At 38.1% G+C, this 26618-nt stretch overlaps 1 protein-coding gene across 1 annotated transcript in view; it reads left to right on the forward strand.

Moving 5' to 3' along the window:
- The window catches only part of Dync1i1 (dynein, cytoplasmic 1, intermediate chain 1), a gene marked incomplete at its 5' end in the record, with an annotated part of 273910 nt that extends 251549 nt beyond the window's left edge, over window positions 1-22361 (forward strand). The window contains 3 exon segments of the mRNA XM_013516078.1: window positions 274-414; window positions 4454-4579; window positions 21443-22361. Of these exon segments, the coding sequence (XP_013371532.1) occupies window positions 274-414; window positions 4454-4579; window positions 21443-21553 (378 nt within the window). The 3' untranslated portion in view covers window positions 21554-22361.
- Window positions 22362-26618: the final 4257 nt, after the last annotated feature.

The raw sequence follows: 26618 nt of genomic DNA on the forward strand, positions 1-26618 counted from the left end.
CGGGGGTCCCGCTCGCGGCTGCCACCTGCGCGCACGTCGCCGCAGCCTCCTCCTCCTCCTGCTCCGGCCCGGCCCGCGCCCCCACCCGCCCGGTGTTTATTGATGTCACGGACAGTCCTAGTCACATGAAAGCTCCGCTTCGCCTTCCCGGGGACTTTCATCTCGGGCAGTTTTATGACACTTGCAGAACGTGCAAAGTTTTTAATTAGGCTCCCTAGACAGCCCGAGGCGGCGGCAGCGCCACAAAGTCTTCACGGTGTCTCTGCTTTGCAGCACAACAAGCCGCTCTACTCCTTTGAAGACAATGCAGACTATGTGTACGATGTCATGTGGTCCCCGGTGCACCCCGCGCTCTTCGCCTGCGTGGACGGGATGGGGCGCCTGGACCTCTGGAACCTCAACAACGACACCGAGGTGAGCGGCGCAGGCGCCGGCCGGGGCGGGAGGGGCGCGGGCGCAGACCCTGCCTGCTGAGCCGCCCGGCCGCGCGGCGCACAGCGCGCCGCCTCGCCCCGAGCGCCGGCCCCCGGCCGTGCACGACCCCCACACCTTCTTATTTTTTTTTCCACCCAGAACGATGAATATGGACGCCTTTCCCCACGGGAAAGGACACCCAGGCATTTTTCAGCGCCGTGCTGAATTCAGTGCATTGGCACACCCTTGGGAAAGTAAGCTTTTGAGAACCCTGCTTCTTAGAAGGGGGCTGTCCGGCCATTGGGACAATTTCTATTTTGAATCCATAAAAGACGTCTATGGTGACTATTTTATGTGTAGATTCATTCATATGATTTTTTTTTTTAAATCCAGGTTTATAGTCCCTGTGTTAAGTTACTGAATTCAAAGCCAGGCTCCAACTTTAAACATGTTTATCAGACTCGTGTTTAAAAACACCTTGAGATTTTTAACATGTCGCGTGTCCAGTAGTTCACAAGTACAAAATAACTATTTTTTAAAAGCAGTTGATAATAAAGATATATTGCTTTAGAAGCATGCTGGATATATTCGTTTTAAATGTTATGTCATGTGCCCGTTCCTTTTTCCAATCTCAGAATTATTGAGGTGCTAATTTAGCTACTTAGGTTTTTAGTTCTCTGGGGCTTAATTTTTTTTTTTTTGTTACATGAATATTAAACGTCCCTCAGTCTTATAAACTAAAATGATCTCTGCATCATTTCCTGGTTTCTAGTTCCGGGTAGCTCTCCATAAATACAAACGGGCAGGTAAGAGGAGCGCGGGCACAAACTCTGCCTCAAGTAGAAAACTGGGGAAAGGTCTTTTGAAGTGCTGTGGGCAGGAAACAGCTCAGCCTTTTTAATTAGGAAGCCCAGGGCTGGAGGATATGGAGGAGGAGCAGGCTCCTCTAGCGTGGGGTGGGCAGAGGGAAATATCCTTCAGGTGTTGTTTCTGAGACATTGTATCCGCAAGGGGATGGATACCTATAACCCCTGCCAAACAATGATCCTTTTGAAATCTTTCTGTTTGAGTCCGTATTTCCTTTTACCTCCAAGAACTAGATGATAAGAAACAGTTACATATGGAGCATCCCTGAAAGTAATCAAAAGGCATGAGGATGGATGTTGAAATGTTTATAACATTATTGCTCTTCATAGAAAGATGTTAGTACCTTACATTATAATGGTTTCCCAAAGTCTTTCATCACTGCTGATTAAAATCATATTGCTGCTATTTGCTACAAGAAACACTTAAAGCAACTAAAACAAAACAAAATGCACACACACACACACACACACACACACACACACACACACACACACGCTTTCCAGATTGACTTGAGAGAGTGCTACAACTGCTCTATCGGAAATCAGGCCAAACCGAGGTGGTCTGTAGGTGATAGTCAACTCCCATGCAGGGAAGTACTGAGTGTCCTACAAACTATGTAGCTTTTCTTTGTTTAATCTGGTTTTTAGGATAAAGGGAAGTAATGTCTCAACATTACCAAATGTGACTTTTTCACTTCTCTTTCTCTAGGTATCAAGGGACAAACACACACGTTTTATAACTGAACATTAAAAAAGCCATTATTAGTCATACAAACCACTTAGTTCTGTGGTAAATACAATTCTGTTTTCACAACGATTGAAATATATTGAGTCTGACTTAAATCCAGTAATGCATTTAACACTTTTTAAACCCTCAAATGATCTTTGCCTTCTAACAAGTTGAACAATAATTTTCAAATGTGTATCAGATTAAGAAATAGATTTGTTAAGGAAAAAAAAACTGAATTCTAAATGCCGCAGTCTGTTTTGTCATTGTTCAAATTATTTTGTTTTTAGACAAAATTATCCCAGCTGCTGTCTTCAAGGACCGTTTATATTTACCTACTGCAGTATTACTGATCTCTACTGCTCAATGATTTCAGATATATATAGATATATGTAAATATATAAATGTATATATATCTTGTATTTCCAATTAAAGTACTTAGCCATTAAAACTTGTGAAAATGTTTGTGAAACTGAAGTAGTAAGACAGAGAGAATAAATGGATTATTTTTATTCAAAATAAAAAAATTCATGTCATTACTGATCAAATAAATACAAATATATCTTGTCACTTTCTTCATGAATTCATTGCATTTTTAAACACAACGACTAGGCTGTGATCTGTAATTTTTTACTATGTATACCATCTGAGGAGAAACTATTTTAAATATTTAAAATACTATTTCAGCTGCTATTTTCCTTATATTCCAAATAGATAAAATCCTTCAAACTTTTAATAGGCATTACTTTAAATGTATCAAAAAAGGACTATTTCTTTTGAGTGAATTTTGCTATATTCAAATTAAGATTAAACGTTTTACAGCAATTTTTGAGATTATTTGAGAAAAAAGTCTGATACTGAATGATTTTAGATTAAGAGTCCTGTATGATCCCTCTAAATTATGGTGTTAGAAATGAACTCTGAAAATTCTGCAGCTGAGTCACAGGTTTGTTTTCTGCCCAGAGCACTAATAATAAACTGTATTGACAGAATTATGATCCATCTAAATTCACATTGTTTTAGCCTTTGCATGGTTTGGTTAAAAATTCCAACTCCAGACTGCACAGCAGGTACCTCTATTGTGGAAATTGTGCATTTTTTAAAAAATAAATGAGCCGGGACTTTTGTTTTACATTTTTGCTCACAATTGACATGCAGTGATTTAAGCGGGTGAAAGAATTTTTATTGATTTCAAGATTAAGTTTAAACATAGATTCTGACATATGATGGAGTTTTTATTGCTATTTTAAAGATAGGTACTGGGTCAGTAATTTCATGTAAACAGATGGTTTCAATTCCCTGAATAACAAAATGCTGGGAGTGCTAAGTCACAGTACATGTCATGTTTCCATCTACTGCGACATTTTTATTAGGCGCAGGTCCCGAACAGTGACGGGAGATGTTCTCAGTTGCTCTGTTTTTACTTTTTCCTTTTTTATTTTAATATTTACCCTTTCTTGCTTAATGACATGTTTCCTATTGAACATTCTTATCGAGGACTCAAGAGATCTGATCTCTAGGTCAGTAAATTTCCAGCCTTGAAGATAAGAACTTAAGCAACTGGCCATAGAAAAGGGATAGACTCACTGAAAATCCTTCTGCTAAACACTAACTTCTTGGTTAAAAAAAAAACGTAGTTTCCATTTCAGCATCTTCAGCTCACTAATCGTAATAATGACTATTATCAGTGTTTTTTACATTTCCAGTGTTTATTAGAGGAGATATAAGGTGTTTTGTACAAGCAGGTGACTGCGTTCTAACAGGATTGCACCAGGGGACCCTGCCAAACTAGCAAAGTGATGACCACTTCCCATACCTTGGTACTCCCAGGATGGGGAAAACAAAACAAAAAGAAGGAAGGAAGGAAGGCAAGACAGGAGGGAGCGAGGGAAAGAGGAGAATTCAAAGTCCTCAGAGATTTTTAACTGAAGACTTTCTTCTGATCGCTTTTTCCTTCATGAGGCTTTGAGGAATTGATACATATTTATTTTTACCCAAACACTCAGATTAATGGGATTTCTGTTCTGTCATACACCCCCCTTCCTGTCTTTTATTGATCCTTAATGTTGGTAAATCCTGACATCTCTGCCCTCATCCATCTGTAACTCGTGACACAAGATGCGGCATCACAATGTAGCTGCTCTCTGTAGCCTGTATATACACCTGGTGAAATCCTAGCAAATATTTATGTTACTGCCTGCCTGTTGGCTGTGGAAAAAGACCTCTTCCCTTTTCTTTTTTGTTAAAGTGTCTCTCCTCTCTACCCCTCAATTCAGTGGAGCATATGATTTAAGAACAATGGATCTTTTTACCCCTGCTCGGGGCATGTATATTACTTCGTGCATGTGAAGCCCACAGTGACTCACGTAGTTAAATGTATCAGTGTGAGTTCATATATTTAAATTCATACTCAGAGACTCTTTCTGTGGCATAATCTCTTGGGCAGGTTCCAACAGCAAGTGTGGCCATCGAAGGGGCGTCCGCCTTAAACCGCGTTCGTTGGGCCCAAGCTGGCAGGGAAGTAGCCGTTGGCGACTCAGAAGGCCGTATTTGGATCTATGATGTGGGAGAGGTATGTGTTTGTTTGGTTTTTGTTTTCTGGTTTTTTGACTTGTGTATCGACTTTAAGGATCCAGTGAAATTATTGACCAAGCTTCTGGGTGCCAAGAACCCTCTGGAGTGCGTTTGCAAATTTCCATTGACTTCAGCGGAAGTTTGGCAAGACCTCCTTGGGGCCTTGTTTGAGCTCCATCTCTGAGCACAGGACACTTTAGTTAATGATCCAGGCTGCTTTTAGGGGCTGTAGAATTCCCAGCTCCCTGTGATGAAGCCTGGCGCTTCTCACCAATTTCACAAAAATAAAAGTTTTCCGGATGCAGCAGGTCAACACTGAACATGCAAATTGTTGTTTACTTTGAAATGTCAGGTTTTAGTCAGTATGTTTAATTAGAATGTATACTATTGCTTTTTTTTTTTAAAGAGTAACCAATTAAGAAGACTGATGTTAATCAGAACTTTGTACCATTTTTATGGCATTCAAAGATAAATGACATATGTATCTTTTGGGTGTATCTCACCACATGATATGTAAAATATTCCGGGTATCATGATTCATAGCAAAGGAAAAAAACTATACAAGAAAATCTCTGAATTTGTATACTATCTGTATTTCATGTTATATTATGAATGAGTGGTACTTAAGCTTAATGTGTTGATTTTTTATTCTCTTAGAAGTTATTGGCAAAAATCATCATTTCTGGTGAGACTAAAGAATTTTTTCCTTAAAAGCAAAGAAAATATTGAAATTTCAAACAAAGCAAAAGAGGAGTGTTGTGTGAAACTTCTTTGGCATCACTTGAATCTAATATTTGCATTCCAGTGGGGAAGCCTACTACATTTATATGCACAATATTCCAAGTCTAGAAAGTATCTGTGAATAACTGCTAGACAAGATTTGCTGCTTATACTGACAAGGATGCTTTATAGTTTTATCAACCAACATCCTGTATATTTGACATTTCCAGATTATTTGCTCTACAGCAGGGCTTTTGGTAATACATGGGTACAGTTCATTATGCTGAAGCAAACTAGATGTTTCTTTATTAAAATTCAGATGGAAACAATCATTTGAATGACTTTATAAATGAGAGTTTTTTTATTCTGTGATGTCCAACTTGAACAACTAGAAGAATCTCCTGCCTTTTTTACTACTTCTCCAAGTGCCCCCCACCTTGACTATTCCTGATGCCACAAACTGAGTCATGCTCACTGTGACAAAGTCTCTGAATATTGGCTCCTGATGGTGAAGATGCAAGCGGTTTGTGATTATTGATGTACTCTGATGTATTTGGGAAAGAATACTTTTTGAGTTGGACATATCACCAAGAGTTTTAAGCAATATTTTGTGAGATGAAATTCATCATACTTCATCAAAATAAAGCAAAGCAATGGTGACAAAAGAAATACTCTTTACTGAGTCATTTCCTACAATGCAAAAAAGAGGGCAAAGGAGAGTATAAAAAAATAAATAAGCCTTCTTGCTTGCTTTTTCTTTTTCTTTCTTATTTCTGTCTTGCTTTTATTCATAACAAGTATAACTGTGGGAGAAAAATAAATGCAGAGACATACTCAGAAGTGAAATGGCAGAAAATAGATAAAATGTAAAAGGTCTTCTCTTATTCCCCTTGCATATATATAATGTCCCTTAATTCTTCTATGAGTCTATGCAACATTAATTTTTTTATCCTTATTTGTTTTAATCTCAAGAGGATTAAAAGATGGACTGGTTTAACAATCTCATTTATTTCTAAAAAGGCCATTTGAAAAATCTTTATGTTGACTTAAATATATACACACATATATAGATAAATGCACACAACATCTTCATAAGAAAACACTGAAGCATAGATACAGAACGTTCTGCAATAGAGTGAGTTTATAGCTTCTGGACAAAAATACTTGAATATGACTCATATTTTAGAAGTATACAGCATTTTATAAAGTTTCTTTAGCCACTACGTGGCTGCTAAAACTTTTTAGGGCACTGTCATCATTTGTGCATTGTAAAATGTTGTTATACTCATATTTCTACTATCGTACTGGCAGCTTGGGCTGGTTTTCATTTTTGTATTATTGCCCTTGCTTTTCTAAGTGATATTACAGACTATAGAAATGTCTGCAACTATAGGCCAGTCTCGCCTATTGTCTGGAGTCTAGACAGGCTATAGAAAAATCTCGGTGACATATAATAGGCTAAACAATTTGTAGGGTTGTTTATCCTTACAAGTTCACTAGCAGAAAAAAAAGGATATACTATTTTATTGAGCGTAGGTAGTATTACAATCTTCTAGCCCTTGTTTGAATGACCAAAAACCAGAATAGGCTTATACACTTGAAGAATTCTTTCTGTATTGTTTGATCACACACAAAGCAAGGTATAGCTCAGAAAGAGTCAGGCTTAACAAAATCGTTTTGTCCTGACTATAGTTTTTTCCGAAGAATTTTTGTCAAGCATCTTAGGTTTATTTTTGAAGTGAAGAGAGGCATTTCTGCGTCTCCTTGCTCACTTCTGAGCATTGCTGTGAACCTCTGTAAGCCATGACTGTCACAGCACCATGCACTGAAGGGAAAGATGACTTGGCTGCAGCAGAAGCTCAGCAGAAGTCCAGTTCTGAGAGATGATAGATCCCTTCTTGGACAAATGCTGCTATTACTGTAATTACTGTGGCATCATTCACCAGCCTAGAGCTGACGGAGCATAACTATACTTAAAAGAAAAGTGCACCCTCTAAACAGAGCCTTACCACCCTTCCAAAGCAACTAAACTGCAGAAAGCCAGATGGACTGCCTTTGCCACAGCTAGTCCATTGAGAGTTGGAGGTTGGATCTAAGGCTGGTACATGGCTGATGAGAGGGAAGAGGTTTGAGTAGGAAGCAATTTAAAAAGAAAAAATATATAGGAAGAGGGAAACGAATATGGCATTGAGGATCAAATTGTTGGTAACCGTGCTGCCATTATTAGTATTCAAAATTGGTCCTCTGATCACCATTAAAACTGAATTTCTTGCCAGGGGCAGGCTGGTCCTTGCATAGAAAGTCTTGCTTTGTGGAACCCTCTAGAAAGAAGATTAAATGCTTTTAGATAAACCTCATAATGCAATCTGTATAAGAAAGCAAATAGTAGTTTTTAAGAGTCCCTTTTGTTGATCTACTTTCCTTGAGACTGCAGGGGATTGCATAGATATCTGCCTGTGGGAAAACAGCTCACTTTCATTTCCCATTGCTGATTTGACTGGGAAGAAAAGAGAAGGCAGCGCTGTCTTTTGCTAGGGTCTTACTCTACAAGGGAAGCTGGCTTTGTGGGCTTGGGACCTGTTCTGTTGCAGACAACCTTGTGCTCTGGGAAGCTGTGACCTTTAGTTTGATGCTTGGCTGTTACTGTCTTGCAATTGGTCATTTTTTTTTTTCAACAAGAGGTTCCATGTTTTTATTTTGCACTGGACCTGGGAGAGTGCATAATTAGTTGCGTCTATAAGAGTAATTGCTCTCAATACTGATCATAAGGCAAATCAAAAAATGAGAAATTTCGGTCCTGAGCTAGATTATTAAGAAGAGCTCTAGAAATGCGGTTCAATGCAGTACATTATGTATGATCTTGTTACCCATTTCTCAAAACTGTTTAAAAATGTGGATGAGTAAAGCTGTTGTTCTGTATTGTACACATCATCCAGTGTGTACGTATGGAGCATTAGATAAATGAAAGTTTCTAATTCATCTCTCCACCACCCCATTTTGATCACATCGTAATTCTAACTGGAAGTGTAATATAACTTTTGGAGAGATATCTATGATGCTTGCCTCATCAGATGGAATGAGGTAGGACCACCATGGGGTCATCTCCACTCAAATCCAGGTGGACTTACTTTCCTGTGAGACCTGGCCCTTGGTGAGAAGGTTACAGCAGAGAGAAACTCTGGTGTCACCAGTCACTAATAATCATCTGCCTCATCTCCTTCCCAGCTGAGGCTGCAGCTGCTCCAGGAAGTCCCAGCACCGTGCCCCTACGATCATGTCCTTCTCTAATATGTCCAATTATTCTCCAAGACTTACAGGATGGAAGAGAGCAGTGGCATGATTCCAGATTTACTGATGCAATTTGTTATGAACTTCTGAGGGGATAAACAGAAGATTATATATGAACTCCCTGAAATCATCAGATTGAGTTTGTTCGCCCCCACACCCTTTTCTTTTTGTGACGTGTAAATGACAAAGGCATTAGTAATTTCTCTGGGCCTATGACTCAGGAGGTAAAATATTAAACAACCATGTGTTTAGGTAGACCACACGATGCTGTGTTTATGTAACACACATTTGTGGTTATTTGATTTCAGCGTTGTATCTGGAAAATACACTGTACATATTTATTTTCACAGATAGAGGTCTATTTTCTTTGCAGAACAGGTGCTTAACTCCTATTAGCAAAGGTGGAAGTTATGTGAATCCAACAAAAGATAGAAGAGACCTCTTTTTATTATTTGGCTATGATTTTTATTTTATTTGTGCTTGTAGAGGTCACTTAAATGGACAGTGGTTACATGCACCAATTAAATTTTATGAGATTTAAAATAAAAAATGAGTCCAGCCGTTGAAGAAGTTGAGAGCGATCTCCAGAGTATAGGATGAAATGTGTTTTGGTGCTATATGTCCCATCCAAAACCTGGATAAGGGAATGGGTCATGAGTAAACTCCAAATATAACCTGAAAATGTTGCATGTACTACATTACTCTCATAGAGAACTGTTCATCATTATTGGCTTGTTTCTTTTTTCAAATGATGTATGAACACACATTTTAAAGAATTAAAAATAAAAATTACTGCCATGGCTTTTTTACGGAATAACAAGATTGGCTGTATATGTGGAGCTGATTTTAATAGCGCAGGGGCCAGTGACTATAGAATTATTCACGTGTCCTATTGATTGATAGGCAGCCTGTCTACCTGTCTGTCTTGCAGATGTGTTTTATAGAAAGCTTGCTCCCATTGTTAATGCTCCAGTGCTGTCACACAGATGCGGCTGTCATAAATATCCCTTAACAGCTATGTTTGCTGCTTATCTGGATTAGTTAGAATGTTGTTTGCAGCTCCAGTTCTGAAAGAAGCAGTTTACCTTCCACCTCCTATTATTTCTTTTTTCCATTAACCTCTTCCAGGGGAGATTTTGTTTTTAGTTGTGATAAATACACATAGCTTTCAAATCCCTGATTATGTTTTTACAGTAGTCAAATGAAAAAAAAATTCCAAAATCATTTTCGGCTTAAAGTAGGATTGGAAAAATAAAATGATAACTTAAAAGCTATGATTTGTGAGGTGGATAAATCTTCTCACCCTAGGTTTATTTGTTTGGTACTCCATGGACTAATTACCAAATAAACATGCATAAATCTTTAAACTCTTAACTTTAGTAGCATTGCCGATAGCTTGTCTGATATGACTATTTGGGGGACCAAAAGAATACCAGTCATTTTCTTACAAATTTCAATAAATATGTTTGACATTGAAAAATTTTTGGCAAGAGAAAATACTGATGAATATGAGACATTAGATATTATTGCTTTAAAAAAGTGTGATTTTTAAGTGTCCCTTTGAACATTTTAAAGCTGAAGTGAAAAATTAGAATCCCAACAGTAAAAATGATCTATGTAATATACTTTAGAGTGATGGTCAAGGTGTTACAAGGAATATTTAGAAGTGGTTTTCACAGTGAAGAGAATAGTAATGAAAAGAATGAGCCTCTTTTTTTTTGGTACTTTAATTAGCAGTTCGGTGTATCTGATAAACTGGAAATGCTAGGAGTTAAAAGGGGTTTGACTGACAAAATAAATATACATTTATGGATTTTATATGGATTACACATAAACAGTGATTTTTTTTTTTTTTTTTTTTTTTTTTTTTTTGCCTTGTGGAAGTACTTCCAGGATAGCCTCTGTATTGATTCTCACAAGTCTGGTCTTTTATATAAATAACTCTCCTTCTTGTGACAAGAGTATGCGGAACACAAAATAACAAAGTTTAACCAAGATTGGGAAATTCCAACAAAAGTTTCTAAATGAAAAAAAATTGATTTTGAAGCCAGCCACTGTAATTATTCTACTTTATGAAGGCTGTTAGCCCCTGCCCAGGAAGAACCTGATTGCATGCTAAGCTTTGCCAGAATCCAGAAGAGAAAGGCAGGGCTGGTCTTAGCTTAGCAACGTCCAGTGGCAACCATCCCAAACACTTATGCTTCTCATTAAGGGAGTGTGGCCAAAACTTACTAGATTTCGAAGGTCTTTTAAGTACTAGGTAGAGAAATAATATTAGTTTGTTAAACTAATGGTAAACACTTCCCTTGATTTACCCTCCATGGAAGAGAAGACAGACATAAATTATTCCAAGATGCCAAACACCCAGATAAAAGCCAAAAATCCAAGTAGCTAGCTCTGTCAAGAACATCTAAATGTGAGATAACATAGGAGCAAAACATTGGGATTCTCAACTAGACTGTTCAGATTTTATCTGAATTTTTAGTGTAATAGTCATAATGCTATGCAGTTAAATCAAACAGCACAAAGGTATATTCGTATGGGCAGATTTGGGGAGCTAATAAATATAATTATATAAAATCAGCCACTTTGAAATAATGTATTAATAAATTTCTTTGTCAGAATAAATTACATATATTTAAAAATAATTTGGGTAAAACATGTGATTGTAATTTTAGTATTAACTTGATTTCTTCTGGGAAAAGTGTTTAATTTAAAAAAGAAAATGTGCTATTAATTCCAGTTAATGTTATAATTCCTCATCTTATAATGAATGTAGTAGCAGTGGCTTTCATTTTGATGACATATTTAAAAGACCATGATTAGGTTAATTATTATATAAATAGTATGTTTATTCAGGTAGCATTAGTTTATGGAAATGAATTTATAGGATTAATATATTTTTAAGCAAATTTTTTCTGAATTGATGCAAAAATACTATTACTGTTATGTATTATGAGGTGGTTGATTAAATGAAAAGAAAGCCCTAGTATCTAATTTTATAGAAACCAAATTAATGTGCATATAGTAATTTGCAACATTCAGGGAAATTTGTACGTTCTCATTTTGGTGATAAATGCTTTATAAATATAAACCTTCTGAAACAAGAACCAGTTTGTATAATTAATCATCTTTATGATTCTTCCATGGTTGCAAACTGTCATCCTCAATAGCAGTTTGGATTCTCAAGCAGTTGTTAATTATAGTGGTAATTTTTTTATGGCTGACAAAATTGTGTTTAGTTTTAGAATTTCAAAACTGCTAAATTTTATCTTGAAAAATTGCTGCTTAGAACAGTAGCTTCAAATCACAGCTTAAAAAGCCCTGTGTGAAGTCACTCCAATCATCTGTGACTCTAAATTAACACACATCTATGTAGAAATGGAGAGTCATTTGTTTCTTAAGTGTGTATGTGTGCTGCCACTAGCATGTCTAAAGTGTAGTATGAAATTAAATATCTGTTTGTGTGTAAATATTTATATACTATGTAGGTTGGACTTACAAAGTGAATGAATCACTATATTCCACTTTCAAGGAATGCTTACATGAATTTTTGAGAATGTCAACTATCAGACCATCTTTTAAATTTGAAAACATGAGTTGTTTATCATTTCAAGAACATGCAAACTTCTAACATTGCAGAAGAAATTTTTGCACTTTTGCTTTTAAGCTAGGAGGCAGATAGAACTGGTTAGTGGCCCATTCCTAAGCTCTTTCTCCTAAAAACCAGCCCATTATTTCCCAATATTCAGATTACGTCCTTTATTTTTACTGGTGTCCACATGAAGTTTCCTCAGATAGAAAGTGAACGTCTTCTAACATTGTAAAAACAAGCTGCTCGTTTGAGTTAGGGGGTACCTCATGCTGGCAGTCCTCTTTTGACTATCCCATTCTTTAGTAGATTCTTCTCACCTTTGATGTGCCATATCCTCAAAGCCATGCAAAGTGAGTACTCAACAGCTGTCTATGAGAACATGCTAACCCAGCCTTAACACAATTTCTGGCACATAATAGGCATTCCACAAGTATTTGATAGGGGTGAATGAATGATTCACATGTGACATTTTGAAGGAAAACAAATCCTAAATTGAATTGTTTGCACATTCAGAGTGCAGCATCCAGTTGGCTACAGATGGATCCACTGAACTATATGTGCACAGAAAAGCAGATTTAGAGAAGTAGTCATTCTTCCCCCCTCCTACTGTCTTTCCCCTCCCATGCTTTTAAAGTGAGTGACTGACCACTTGTGCAGCCAAGTGTATAGCTCAGCGGCATAAGCTCCTGCCTGGCAAGTGCAAGGTCCTGAGTTCGATTCCCAGTTTCAAAAAAAAATCAAACCATGAACACTAGTGCAATGAAAGCCTCGATGCAAACATTGTCAAACAGTTGGAAGAAATGCTGCCTTCTCATTGTGCTTTTTTGGGACACTATAGAGATGGTAAATCATGAACTGCATTATAAAAATACCTCTTTCATGCCCAAACATTCAGTAGGAAGAAATGACATTTCTTTTATTACCTTGGTAAATGTTTTTAAGGTGTTTAGCAATAAGCCTTCTTTTTGTCAAAACTGCTTAAATGCAGTAGCTGCTAGGAATGTACTAGAAAACCTATTGCTAATACTATCAGGAAAAGAAGGAATATATGGTTAGTCAGCTCATGGAACGTGTCAGCTTGAGGAACACATGATTTTTCATTTTCCTGCCATTTCCTTGATCTTTTGTGTTTTGCAAAAAGAAGTTTTAAAAAGTTTATTTTCCAACATTGTCCATCAGCCATTGTTTTTAGCATTTTTTTTCTTCTCTTGGAGACAAATGGATTCTTCCAAATAGTAGAAAAAAAAATAATAATGCCTAAAACTTTTCTGAAGAAAAGAGGATAGATAATATGATTTTCAAACAAATGCAGACAAGGACAGTTTTAGGTCTTAGTGAACTAGCTCTTTCTTCTGCATTTATTGCTTTTTCTTCAGAGGTACAAACTTTAGAATTTTGTCATGATTGATAGAAGGCTAAATTTTAGCATGAAGAATATTTTTAAGTTTTTAAGATAGTGTTTAAAACAAATTATTTTTCCTTTGATATTTACTGGCTTATTGAAACTGACATAGACTCACATTTGTTACTACTTACTTCTTCTGTTATATCCTAGTTTTATTTCTCATCTTACCTAGAGGGCAACAGATTTTTTAAAAGTGTTGTTCAGAAATATACAGTAAAAATAAATCACTAATTGAAAGATATAGCAAAAAAAAAAAAAAAAACTTTTGGGAAAGAAGTCTTAAGGCTTCAACTGTAGATGAGCTCTCTCTTAGAGAGTATATTCAGGTGAAAAGAAGTTTTAAAGTAGTCCAGGGCCATCAGCGTATATGCTGCTAAGTTTTACAGAAATTGTAACCAATTGACTAGTGAAATCAGGCTGTACAGAACGGAGGCTCCTGCGATTCCTGCTTTCTCTGTTTCTCTGAGACCGCCCTAAACACTAAGTTACCACACAGTATATCTTTTTGTGGTGGAGCCCTGTAGTACATTTACACCATGTGTATACTGTGTGCTGGCTTGGAGTCCTGCTCCGTGGTTTCATCCATTGTGAACTATGATGCTAAACTCTCCTGAGAGCTGAGGGCAGGAGGGCTGTATTTATGTGAAGCGGGCCTGCTTGGCTCTTCCTGTGGCTGTTTCATTGCTTCTTACCTCCCACTTTGTTTCCCTCTGTGTGTGTGTGGCAAAAAGAATCATCCTAAAAAATATAGGCTTCCTCCGAACACAAACGTGTATTTGTGTACCAGGAAGTCAACACTCTATGAATTCGGTTTCCATTAATAATCGTACTTTTTAAAAAGCTTTTGGAGGTTTGAGGGGTTTAGCAGTCATCCCGTGGAAACTGACATCCAAGTCCAAGATTTCTGCAAATGCATTTAAAAATGACGTGGGTTAAAGTGAAATAGTGACTTGTAAGATTATCTTTTTAACAGAAAACTGTAATGTTTAGGTAAACGCAGGAGTTGAATTTTGGTGAGTACAGTATCTGCTCAGAAACGGTGATTAACACAGTGATCCCACAGACTTTTAATAATTCCACTTAATTGAAAAATTACAAAGATGCTTATGAATCACACATTGGTGGAATATTTATCTCAAACCTACTGTTCTACTCCCTTAATTTGTTTGCTGTGATTAATGTATCTGAGATGACAAACTGAAATTACTGAATACTTTTCTAATGTCTTAATTATTCAACATTTTTCTAAATTAACATAGTTTTATACAAAGCAATGTCTGAGACAAATACTTTTACCATCAAACACACGCATAGGGATGACAGGAGTAACTGTAGATAGCATAGCTATTTACAACCAGTTACTAGACCCTATAAACCCCTAAAAATTGCTAAAAACTGAGGGAGGTTTGACTGAGGACTGTTCAAATTCTTACCCATGTGCTTATAAAAAGGGACACATGAATGATATTTGTGTGTTTAACCTTGGTTGTAAAAGTCATTGATTTTTATAACAGCATGTTCAGTGGTTACGACTTGAGGTAAAAATGTTGAATCCTCCTGTAGAAAGTACTATAAAAAGGAAATACCTAGATTAAGATATATTGGTCATGTTTAAAAAATAAAAAGTATATATATATATATATGAGTACATGGGTGGGTACATTTATAAGGAATAGTTATATTTTAAATAAGCAATAAAAAGTAACTGACAGAATTTCCTTTGTGCTCTGCAAAAACTCCTTCACCTAGCTTATGAAAGTTAGCTATTATCAAAAATATGACTGCAGGGGTACCTCAGTTCATGAATTTAATTTGTTCTCTGATTTTGGAAAAGATGGCCATGGCTGTTGCTTGTCACTTCATACGGTGTTTGCAAACACAAACACAATTTTGCTAAATGCTTCTGTTTGCGAGCCAGATTGTTTGCAAACAAAACATTTCGAACCAGAGTACCATTGTATTTAGGAAATCGTTCATGTGAGTTTTTAGGAAATAAAATATGATAAATTATAAGGTAATTGCAGCTCTGCATAGAAGAAAATGGGAGAAAAAGAAGAGGGGAAGAAGCAAGAAAATAAGAAAAATGGAAGGGTTTAAACTCTTAAGAAGGAAAAACAGGGAAAATAACATTATTTCTTCAGGGCTTATGATATGCTGCGTCCTGTGCTGTGCTGGTTAAGTTGTGCACCTTATTTAATATTCATAACAGCCCTACACAATAGGTTTTATGATTCCTTTCACACACACAAGGAAGTAAAGATCAGAGAAGTTTTGCAAGAACACACAACAAATAAGTGACACAACTGGAAAGAAACCATGATCTGGCTGCTATCTGCAGTGAGAAAGAGCCAGCCCTGGCTGTCCTGGCGATCTAGTTGTTTTGCAATCTGCACTTTCTTTTGTGCACCCAGGCTGGCCAGTTGGCCAGTCATGACACCCAGCAGTCAGACTGATGAGTTATTGTGGGATGAGTGTGGAGCAGAGTCCCCAGGTGGCCACTGATGGGCCCCTCAGCCAGAAAAAAGGAGATAAATCCACGTTACAGCCTCAGGAATACTAGGGGAGTGGTGACTGAAAACGATCCATTTTCATGGATTTGTTTCACAAATTTTATACATTTGCTCTTTATTTGTAACTTACCATCTCCCAAGAACTTTAGATGATTACAAATGATCTTTAGAATCTTTTAGCAGGTGATTCAGTGCTCATCACCTGACTACTATTCTGCCATGGAATGCGGGCATTTCTGAAAAGCTCATGCCCCGCAGGACATGTGAAAGTTATATAGTCTTTAGCAAATCATTTAACACTCTTATTTTGCTTTCGTCTGTTAGAGACAGATCTACACCCTATTCCTTTGCATCGTTGTAGTAATTGGAATTAATTGTTGAAGAAAGTTCTGGAAACACTAGAAGAAAATGCTGTAGAATTGATATGTATGCCTCATACATGTTGTCTGTTTCATCTTAGTGACAACTGAAAGAAAAAGGACACAGTAGTCCATGCTGGGCGCAGGACTTTTTCTTCACTTAGATTACCTTTCTCATCTGCTCCACATCTCTGTCGATAACTGGTCAACATCATCATCCCCATTTTACAGTTGAGGCAATGAGAGGTTAGGTGATTGACCATTAACAGGAACCAAGTAAAAATCAGGGCTTGAGTCTTCTGTCTAGCTCTGGGGTTCATTTCTCCTCCTTCTTATGGCCACATCGCTACTTCCGTAACTGCCTTTGGTCCTCATTCCAGTGCTGTAAAAATAGGGTCCTATCATATCTATAAAAGGGGGTCACTCTTCGAGCTCAGATTTTATGTTAGGAATCAGGGCTCTGAATGCTTTTGGCATTAAAATGCTTTTATATGTTAAGTAAAAAATTAGAAAGCTATCCTCTCAGAGGAGGTGGACTGGCTTTTGGTGAACTCTGTTCGAAGGAGCCCTGGGAAAATATGAGTCATCCCTGCCCTCCGATGTGACTTCAGCAGATGAATCTGTAAGGCAGAAAATGTTTCCAGATCTACTTTGATTCAGAACAATAGTGAACAACTTTTTCCAAGCCCTTATTTCTGGTATCCCTTTAAGTATGTGTTATTTTCTTCCTATTGCTTCTTATATATTTGCTAATTGATCAGAAGTATTCATCACCATTGGAAACTTGTGAATATATTTCCTATCACAAATGTAAATTGTTTAGAAATTATTCTAAACTATTATGTTTAGGGGGGAAAATCCATTGTGATGGTCTGATGCTCTAGATTTCGCCTTTGATGTCATGATAGAAACTCAAAGAGAAGCTGAAACAATGTTATTAACATCATTTGCTTCCCTGCTACTTGCTTGACACACAGCAGATATCAGGAACTGGAGATGTCTCCGCTGTTGCTTTGAGAGGCTATATTCACTTTTTTTAAGTGTCAGTGATATTTTTTTAAAATTGCGCCAATATTCACACATTTTGCCTGAGAAAACATCATAATTAATTTTCACCTACATTTTCTAGACATCGTAGTTTAAAGGATTCATCACCGTTTTATCACACAGTGGCTGATATAGAATTGGTATTCAATTAATGCGCGTTGAATATTGAATAACTTCATATGCTAGTTAAGGCAGAGAGGAATCTCATTCTTTAACATGAACAAATATTTTCTTACAATAATTAAAGAATTAATGGATTAAAAACTTTCCTAAGGAAAGTTTCAAGTACCTTTAAGACCTGAAGCCTCCTTTCGAGCTTTTTCTAATCAGAGAGAGCCAGGCAGGAAGAGTCAGGAACTCCCAAAGCTGAGGACAGTTCTGTCTAAAAAAATTCTGTTTACACCCTGAGATGTAAAGAGACAGGAGCAGCCTTCCTGTTTTTTAGGATACCTGTTTGGTCTTACCTACAAGGAATTCAAATGCCAAAAATTATTACTTCGGGTGTGAAAGCAGACTGTGAATACACATTCACACATTCAAGCCAAGATTATACTTAAAGTGCTTCCTGATGGTGATATTTAATTCTAAAAGTGGGGCAGTCTTCGGCTCACCTTCTAAATCTAACATTACAATCATCTTGGGTTATTTTTATAGTCAACTGATGAAAAGATATAATCGGATGAAGTAGGTAAATGTAGCCCAACTTTTTAAAAGCAATTTGTGTTTCGATCATGTTCTACTCTAGAATTGTGTGTGTGAACAAAGCAAGCTATTATTTCTGTGACAGTTACAGCATTCTAGAGAGAGGGCTTGACAACAAATTTGCCCTCAAAATAAGTTTCTATCTAATATTTTGCCAAGCTTTGTAAAACTTTAACAGATCAAAAAGAGGACAAAATATGTTCGAATTCTGTAAGTACTTATCTCAACATGAGTCAGTAGTTTTTAGGAAAAGTGCTGGTGGTAGAGTACAGCCAGCCCCACCTCAGAAGAAGAGGTCAAATATAGTTTAATTACTGGATTTTTTTTGTTTAGCAGAAACATTAAAACTTGATAAAATTCATTTTTGAGAAGTTACATGTGCAATTTTACATAGCGTAAATGATATTCAATTCTGCCTCAAAGTGTGTGTGGGCACATTTTCAAACCTCAATGTTCTATAAACCTTTAAAAAGTCTTGCTTTTACTAGTACATTAACTACGTACGTTTATCCATTTTCTTGTTTTTGCATATGATTTCTCTGCATTGCTATCAGTAAAACATTATACAGGACATCATACGCTCATTTAAATTTCTGCTGTGTCAACCAATAATATAATTTAGGTTTGAGAGATAAATGTAGCTCTGTGTGAGCAATGTGCTATGTGTCTAGGTTCATTCTTATTTTACAATACTTAAAATTAATGAAGTTCTGTACCTTTATCCTCACCGTATATGAGAAAAGGTTAGGAATGTGCTGTCATGGGTGGGCTTTCGTCTCCCCCTGAGCTTTGTCTCGTAGTTCTTTTTGGAAGGACTTGCTCGGATATTGGAAGAAGGAAAAGAAATAGTGAAACTCTTTGCTCATGTAATTATAATCCCAAGCTTTGGCTGCTTATCCTTTTGGTTAGCTCTTTTGTGTCTTTTACTTAGGGGATGGAGGTTACTTCCCCAGTGCAGTATATTTAAAATTGAACACAAAAATTAAGAATGTGAAGTATAAGAAAAGAGCTAAGATGAGAGAATATGTTCAGAGCAAATAGGTAACAGTGTCATTCAATATGAGGTATGATCCAAATACAGGTGAATGCTTAAATTTTTAAAAATGTATGACACATTGCCAATAATCCCCCTGAAAATGCTCCCCATTGCTTCAAATACACTCATCTCATCATTTTGTCACTTTTGGAAACAGTTGTGGAAGTCCTCTGTTGGAGTATATTCAGTTGCACTGTCTTGGCTGCCCTGATGCCCGAATCAATTCAAAACATTTATCTTGCGTGGTTGTTTTGAATTTGGGGAAGAGGCAGAAGTCCCTTGGTGCCAGTTCCAATGAATGAGGTGGATGAAGGCACACTATGATATTTTTATTTGACAGAAACTGATCAACTGATCAATGGGAGGGGATCATAAAATATGTAAATGTTTAGATTTAAAAGTTTATTAGACAGAAAACTACATTGCCATTAGTCTGACTCAGATCCCTCTGCCTTGCTGCATGCACATTTATCCCATCATTCTTGGCAATACATCTTTTGCTGTAATAAGTTTTTTAAACATTGAAGCATTCATTGTGTTATTGAACCATGTCATTGCTGAAAAAGAAATTTTAGTTCATTTACGTAACTAGATTAGCATTTAACCATCCACGAATTTATTCATTTGACTAAGCAAGAATTCTTAATGGTATGGCATTTCTCAAAATAAGTCAAAAGTCTTTTTCCACCTGTGTATCATTTCCAGAATTATGTTCTTGCTACTTAACCTTAGCACTAGAACACAAGTTTAAGAGCATACTTTAGAGAATGACATTACAGCTCTCCAATAAATTTTCTTGGAGACAGTGTATCTGACAGTATCATTCCTTGTAATAAAAATTTAGAGTTCTAATCATCTGGCTCTGTGTAGTGGGTAAGTTTCCAGACGTGGAAGTAATGTAAATGCCTACATTTATTTGCTTTCTCTCTTTTATTTTAAAAATATGAATATTGATTATATGAATATGTGTTCTTAATATTTTTGGAATATGTGGATGGCTTGCGTAGTTCTAGTATGTACAGGGTAAAACTCCAAGAAAATGACTATAATGTCTAAATCAATTTTATTCTATATGATATTCTTCAGGCTTCTACCTCACCTATTTTTCATCTTCAAATAATTTTCTTTTCTACTCCAGACACTTTCCTGATATCTTCAAGCCATTCATTTTTGGAGGCTATGCTGAGAAATCATTACCTTTTAAAACAGCTAGCAGAAATTCATATTACAGTTTCCACTGATGCAGGGGGCTAATTCCCTTTCAGCTGAATTGTACACAGAGAAGTATCACTTAGGAGATTTCATAAATCCCCTTTTTTTTGACAAATCAGTAGAGCATACTGGCTGAGGAACCAGATACAGAAACCAGATTCTTTGGCACTGTTGTTTGCTAGCTGTGCAACCTTGGTAAGATTATTTCATCTTTCTTTGCCTGAATTTCTTCTTGTATAAAATAGGACTATTTTACTCTGCATTTGCAGGATAAAATTACTGCACTAGGATTGTTGTGAGGAATGTGTTAATATATGTAAAGCACTTAAAATAGAACTCTTGGTAAATATTAGTACTACAGTTGTCCACAGTTATCATCATATGTCTTGCTGAAAAAGCCCAAGCATTACTTCATTGAGAAAAATTTCTGTGCATATATAAGCTATTCTTTTGCCATATATATCAGCATATGAAAGAAAGGACCAAGAGGCTGGGGATTTAGCTCAGCAGCACAGCGCCTGCCTGGCAAGTGCAAGGTTGTGAGTTTGATTCCTGGTACCGGAAAAAAACAAAACAAAAAAAAAAGAAAGAAAGAAAGGATCAATCGCATTGACTAGAAGATGATTTGAAAATCTTGGCTAATAATGCAGTTTTTATTTGCTAGGTTCACTGTTATGTCTGACCTTCTTATGAAGAATTTTCATTACTAAAAGTGCTGCAGTTATGAAAGCACTTTTAGCCACGAATGTATAGTTAACCTGAATTTTATACATTCCAAGCAACTTTGGTTTTGAGAGTGACACTATTCTCGCAAATTGTTAGGTTAAGAGCAACACTTCAGGTCCTACTTCATTCAAAGATGAATATTTGGTTTCCTTTGCATTCCAAGGGAAATGGCTGCTTTGGGAGGAGCTGCCGTTCAGGCGTCAAGGCTTGCAGATGCAAAAGATATCTTGTTCACCATTTCTCCATTGATTTGCTTTGCAGCTTGCCGTTCCCCACAACGATGAGTGGACGCGATTTGCCAGGACCCTGGTGGAGATTCGTGCCAACAGAGCTGACAGCGAGGAGGAAGGCGCGGTGGAGTTATCTGCCTAGTGGAAACGCAGCTCCTTCTCCCCCACCGTAGCCCTGCCTTTATGTGCTACAGCTCAGCGTCCTGTGTTTGGTGTCCATTCAGTATCAGTATTGCTGTGACATTTTGGATGCCATATTGTACCAGCTTCCCTCCAAGTATTCCAAATGATCCATTGATCTGAAATTCACCGGAGCATTTCCCATCTTTATATTTCTGTTTCAAAAAAGAAAGGGGTGGGTAGGAGACATTTACAGGTTTAGTTGTTGCCTTTTAACTACTGAGTAGCTGTATTTCATAGCTGGAAACCTCTGGTTAAATTTGTGCTTACATGCAGTTCTGGCATAGTCCTATTAAATCCATATGAAGGCAGATATGATTGGGTACAGATGTGGTGTGCCTCATGATATGGTACAGGGCCAAAGACTTGAGATGTGGTGTTTTACATGGTGACTCACATTATGAATGGATTTACTAGAAGAACATTGCTGCTCCTTATTTATTGTAGTGTGCTGCATGGAACATATTTATTTGAAAGCATTAAAATAAACGACCCTAGAGCATGTGCATAATGACAGGACTGTATTCTCTCTGCTGCTGTTGAGGTTACGTTAAGTTCTAAATAACAATTATAGTATGCCAGTTCCACTGAGAACATGAAGTCTTTAGAGGTTTGTCGCAGTGAACAGAATGCCTATTATTTCTAGGTACTTTAGCAATATTTCAAATATAGTTGACCATTGATACTTGTCATTCAAGCTAACACAGTCCAACAAAAGTCAGTGGTTCCTGTATATTACACCAGTATTGCCAATAAAATGTTCCAAACCAGGTCTGCGTCCAGTGTGGGTAAACCCTTCGCTTGGGGAAAGTCTCCTGATCAAATTCTGCTTTGATAAGGAGTGGGAGAAATACAGCAGGGCCGTGTGAAAGATGGATCATGAATTTATAGGCAATGGGTCTGGTTGTATTTAAAGCAAGACTCCAAGTTTCATTTTTATGAGGGAATGCGTGTGGTTTCGGCAGGAGAGGCACACCCCGGCCTCTGTCCCCAAGGCCATCCTTGCCCAAAGACAGTTTCAAAGAGTGGGACGAAGAAGATGGGTTAAGGTGGAGAAATATCAAATGTTGTACACATTTCTTTTCCTGAAATTAACACTAGACAATGTTTATTACTATTGAGCTAGGAAATATGCCTATAAACAACTTCAGTAATTTTTTTTCAAGAGACCATTCCATGCCTAAGGATAATGAAAATAAACGGTGGTTGAGTTATGAAAAACATTTGAAGACAAGCTCTCAGCTTTTTAGGAAGAAAACCTCCATTGGTGCCTTGCTGGGAGGGGTTCCTTGAGCTAAGGTTTGCTTTCTAAATGGTGATGTACTTTCATTCAGGTGCCCTATATGATCTAAATTTTAAAAATTTTAAGAAAGTTTTAAAATGTATTAAAACTTTACAGATAAAACAATGAGTGTCTGAAATAGGTTTAAAAGCAGTTTAGAGAGAAGTGCTGAGGAAAAATGTTTTCTTGAACATACACTAAGGTGCCTAAGAATAAATCAGAAGCCTGTGAGTTACCACTGTGGACCAGCTCTGAATGACTGAATAGGTGAATCCTGTGGAAAGCGCAAAGACCAGAGTCACCCGGGGGAGATACATGAAATGTCACAATTCTTGCTGCGTACAGTCATAAACCCCACCGTGGGGCTGTTCTCAGTGCATCCTCTCTCACTTCACGCGGAGTCTGGGCTGACCTTGTGTAGCTGACAGAATATGGTTTCCATGGTTTGGCTGCTTTGGGCTGTTAAAACTATGCCACAGTGGGAGTGGCGCAAACAACAGAGCTTTATTTCCCACTGTTCTGGAAACTGAGGGAGTCCAGGATCAAGGCCCAGCATATTTAGACTCGGGTAAAGCCCCTCCCCGTTTTCCTGGTTTCCACTGCAGATGTGGCCATGTTCTCATGGTCGCCTCACGTGGTGGAGGGTGAGGATGGGCATGAGAATCTCACATCCTTACTTGTAAGGGCCCTAACCTCATTGTAAGAGCTCATTACCTTCCAAAGGCCTCCCCTCAAACACTGCTGTGGATTTAGGTTCCAGTTAATAAGTGGAAATGGGGTCATAAACAGTCTGTAGACCAGGACAAGGTAATAAGAAGGTTAAGCGTGCCCTTCCAGCTCGCTTGGCACACGCTTTTGGCCCCTAAGCCAGCCCACAGCCGTTCGGGTGAGCTCAGCTGATGGCTCAGATGGACTACGGTGGTCGCAAAAACGCACCTCTCAGATCTGCTATTGCAAAGTGAGAGCCCTAGATGCTGTGCCCTGAAACCCCTCACCGTTAATTTCATGACTGAGACCAGGCTTTCCACAGACTTCTCCCAGGCGAGGCTGAGGATGGCCGAGGAGCTGAGATGGCCGAGGGACTAAGGTAGTCCTGTGCTGTGGTTTCTCTGGGGTATCTCTGGCTCAAGGACTCCTCAGCCTTGCTAAAATGGGTAGAATTCTACTGCAATCTGAGACCAAGTCTTTCTTCCCCTCTTTCCTTACTTTTTTTCTCCTGCCCTTCCCTTCATTTCTTCTTCTTTCCTACCTTTCCCTTTCTCTTTATCAGGCTCAGAATAATACCACTGTTTGATGGCTTCCCTAACGTAATCTGGCTTTGGATGTACTAGGGCTGAGAACACAATGAGGAGACTGGGGCCGGGAATATAGCTCAGTGGCACAAGTACCTGCCTGGCAAATGCAAGGTCATGAGTTCGATTCCCATACCAAAAAAAAAATATATATATATATACACAATGAGGAGACTGTATATCGAAAGAGTGGCAAGAATAAATCTGCGTATCATTAGGAGGCGGAGGAGTAGCAGTGGGATTGAATTTTGAGGTATTTGAACAAGGGAGCAGAAAGGAGATTGGATCAGCAAGAATTGATTGACTCTGATGCTTGTTTTTGTAGTACATGACTCTGCACTCTGGCAAGGACTCCAGAGGACAGGGTGACACTTAAAAGTCTGGAAAACTGTAAGCCCACATTTACTGAAGTACAAATGCCCAAGCTATCCTGGTTGATAGTAGAAGAATAAAGAGGTTAAGCGAAGTAGGCATGCGAAAATGGTTATAAAATATAGGGTAGAAGACATACTCAAGGCTTGATTTATATGGGAGACTCAGGATACACACTTCACCAAAGCAATTAATGATGAGCTGTCGACAGAGTCACAAGCATCTCTGGACAGTCCAGTGGTTGCCTCCCCTGCAGGATAAGATTGATGGGAAGAGAGGCAGTCACGGCTCAGGGTTTGTTAGTGTCCATGGGGACAATGCAAACCTGCAGGAATAGTGCCTATGTGGCAGTAAGTCCTGAGGAGTCAGGAAGCCACAATCACCATCACAACCAGCTAGACCAGAGAAGCAGTCAAGCAGGCTCTCCCCATGGAAAGTCACAGGATGATGAATAGAATATGGCATGCCGAGGAGCAAAACAGGCAGCCAAAACGGTGTTGCCTAACACCCACGACCAAAAAACGAAGTCAAAAATGAAGGGCACAAGGCTGAAGCCAGTTACCTCAACAAAAAGTTATGATTCTCTGCTCACTACCCAGATCCAAGCCAGTTTTTCAGTCCAGATATCCTTAAATGAAAAAGTCTTTTGTTGCAAGGAGGAAGGACAATATTGCAAATACATGGTTAAAGCCAGGCATTGTGGTGCATGCCTGTAATCCCAACAGTTGGGAAGCTGAGGCAGGAAGATTGCAACAAGTTTGAGGCCAGCCTGAGCTATAGAGTGAGTTCAAGACCAGCCGGGGTTACACAGAAAGATCCTGTCCCTCTCTCTGTCTCTCTGTCTCTGTCTTTCTCTCTCTCTCTCTCTCTCACACACACACACACTCTATCTATCTATCTATCTATCTATCTATCTATCTATCTATCATCTATCATCATCTATCTATGGTTAAATATGAGAAAGATGTTCAGCTGTGGTCCCTATAATATAACCATTTAATACACCAATGATCCCCAACTCTCCAAAGGACTTCTATGACCATTTCTTTAGGATGACATACAATAAAGAGAAAAATTCAGATACCTGACAATTAATGAATACAAAATACTGTTTTCTCATTAAAACTCTTGGAGTGGTGGCTTACAGTACCTGATTAATAAAATGGAGTCTACTAAGATCTTGGTCACAGCGGCACCTTTGGGCCTATAGATGCACGCAGCAATCATTTCCCAGTTCTCAAGGGCTCCATTAGAAGCTGGATTCCTGTCTTCTGGGTAAGAGCCTCATCTAAGGAAGCTACTGAAGATCTCTGAAACTGCTACACTCCCACCTCCTCCAGCTAAGACAGGAAATAAAAACAATTACATCTGAGGGTATGGGTAGGAGGATGGCAGGGATAAGTAGCACTCCTACTGCCTGAAAGATTTCAAGTGGTGGTCCCTGTAATATATCCACTTAACACGTCAATCTGGCCCTTTATAAACTAGGTGAATCTTGGAGAGAAATGAATGAGTTCTGCAATCAAGTGAGATCTTTGAGCAGATGTGCTATAACTTCCAGACTAGATTTATAATTATCCTATAGATTAACATACCTCTGGCACATGGCATGTGGCCATTGACTGATGACTGTGTTCCTCTCCTGTGTGTCTGTACAAGAAGATCAGAAACATTTGCACACACATGACCAGAACGATACACATCTTCAGTCTTGCCTCAGGGCCATGCTAATCTCCCATGCCCTATCTTACTCCAAAGAGGTCTGGACCACCTACTCATCCACAGTCCCCCACACCGACCCTCCACATAAGTGCTTTCACACTTCCTAGACAGGACAAATGAGAGTTAATAATGCACCAGAGAGAGTGAGATAAAAATTTAAGAAAGATTTAGGGACTTACTACTTTCGTGAAGTTTTTTGGAAACCTCTACCCTCAACCTCCCGCCACCAAAGGGTTAGGGACATGCTGATATATCCCTTCCAAAGTCAAAGACCAACTGCTTAAGTTTACCACTTACAACACATAGTAGAAAGCAAACCAGTAGGCCTTTTTGCGTGCTGATGTCAGCACATTCCACAT

The sequence above is a fragment of the Chinchilla lanigera genome, unplaced genomic scaffold, assembly GCF_000276665.1.
Source record: "Chinchilla lanigera isolate Chin_1 unplaced genomic scaffold, ChiLan1.0 scaffold00031, whole genome shotgun sequence".
Taxonomy (NCBI): Eukaryota; Metazoa; Chordata; class Mammalia; order Rodentia; family Chinchillidae; genus Chinchilla; species Chinchilla lanigera.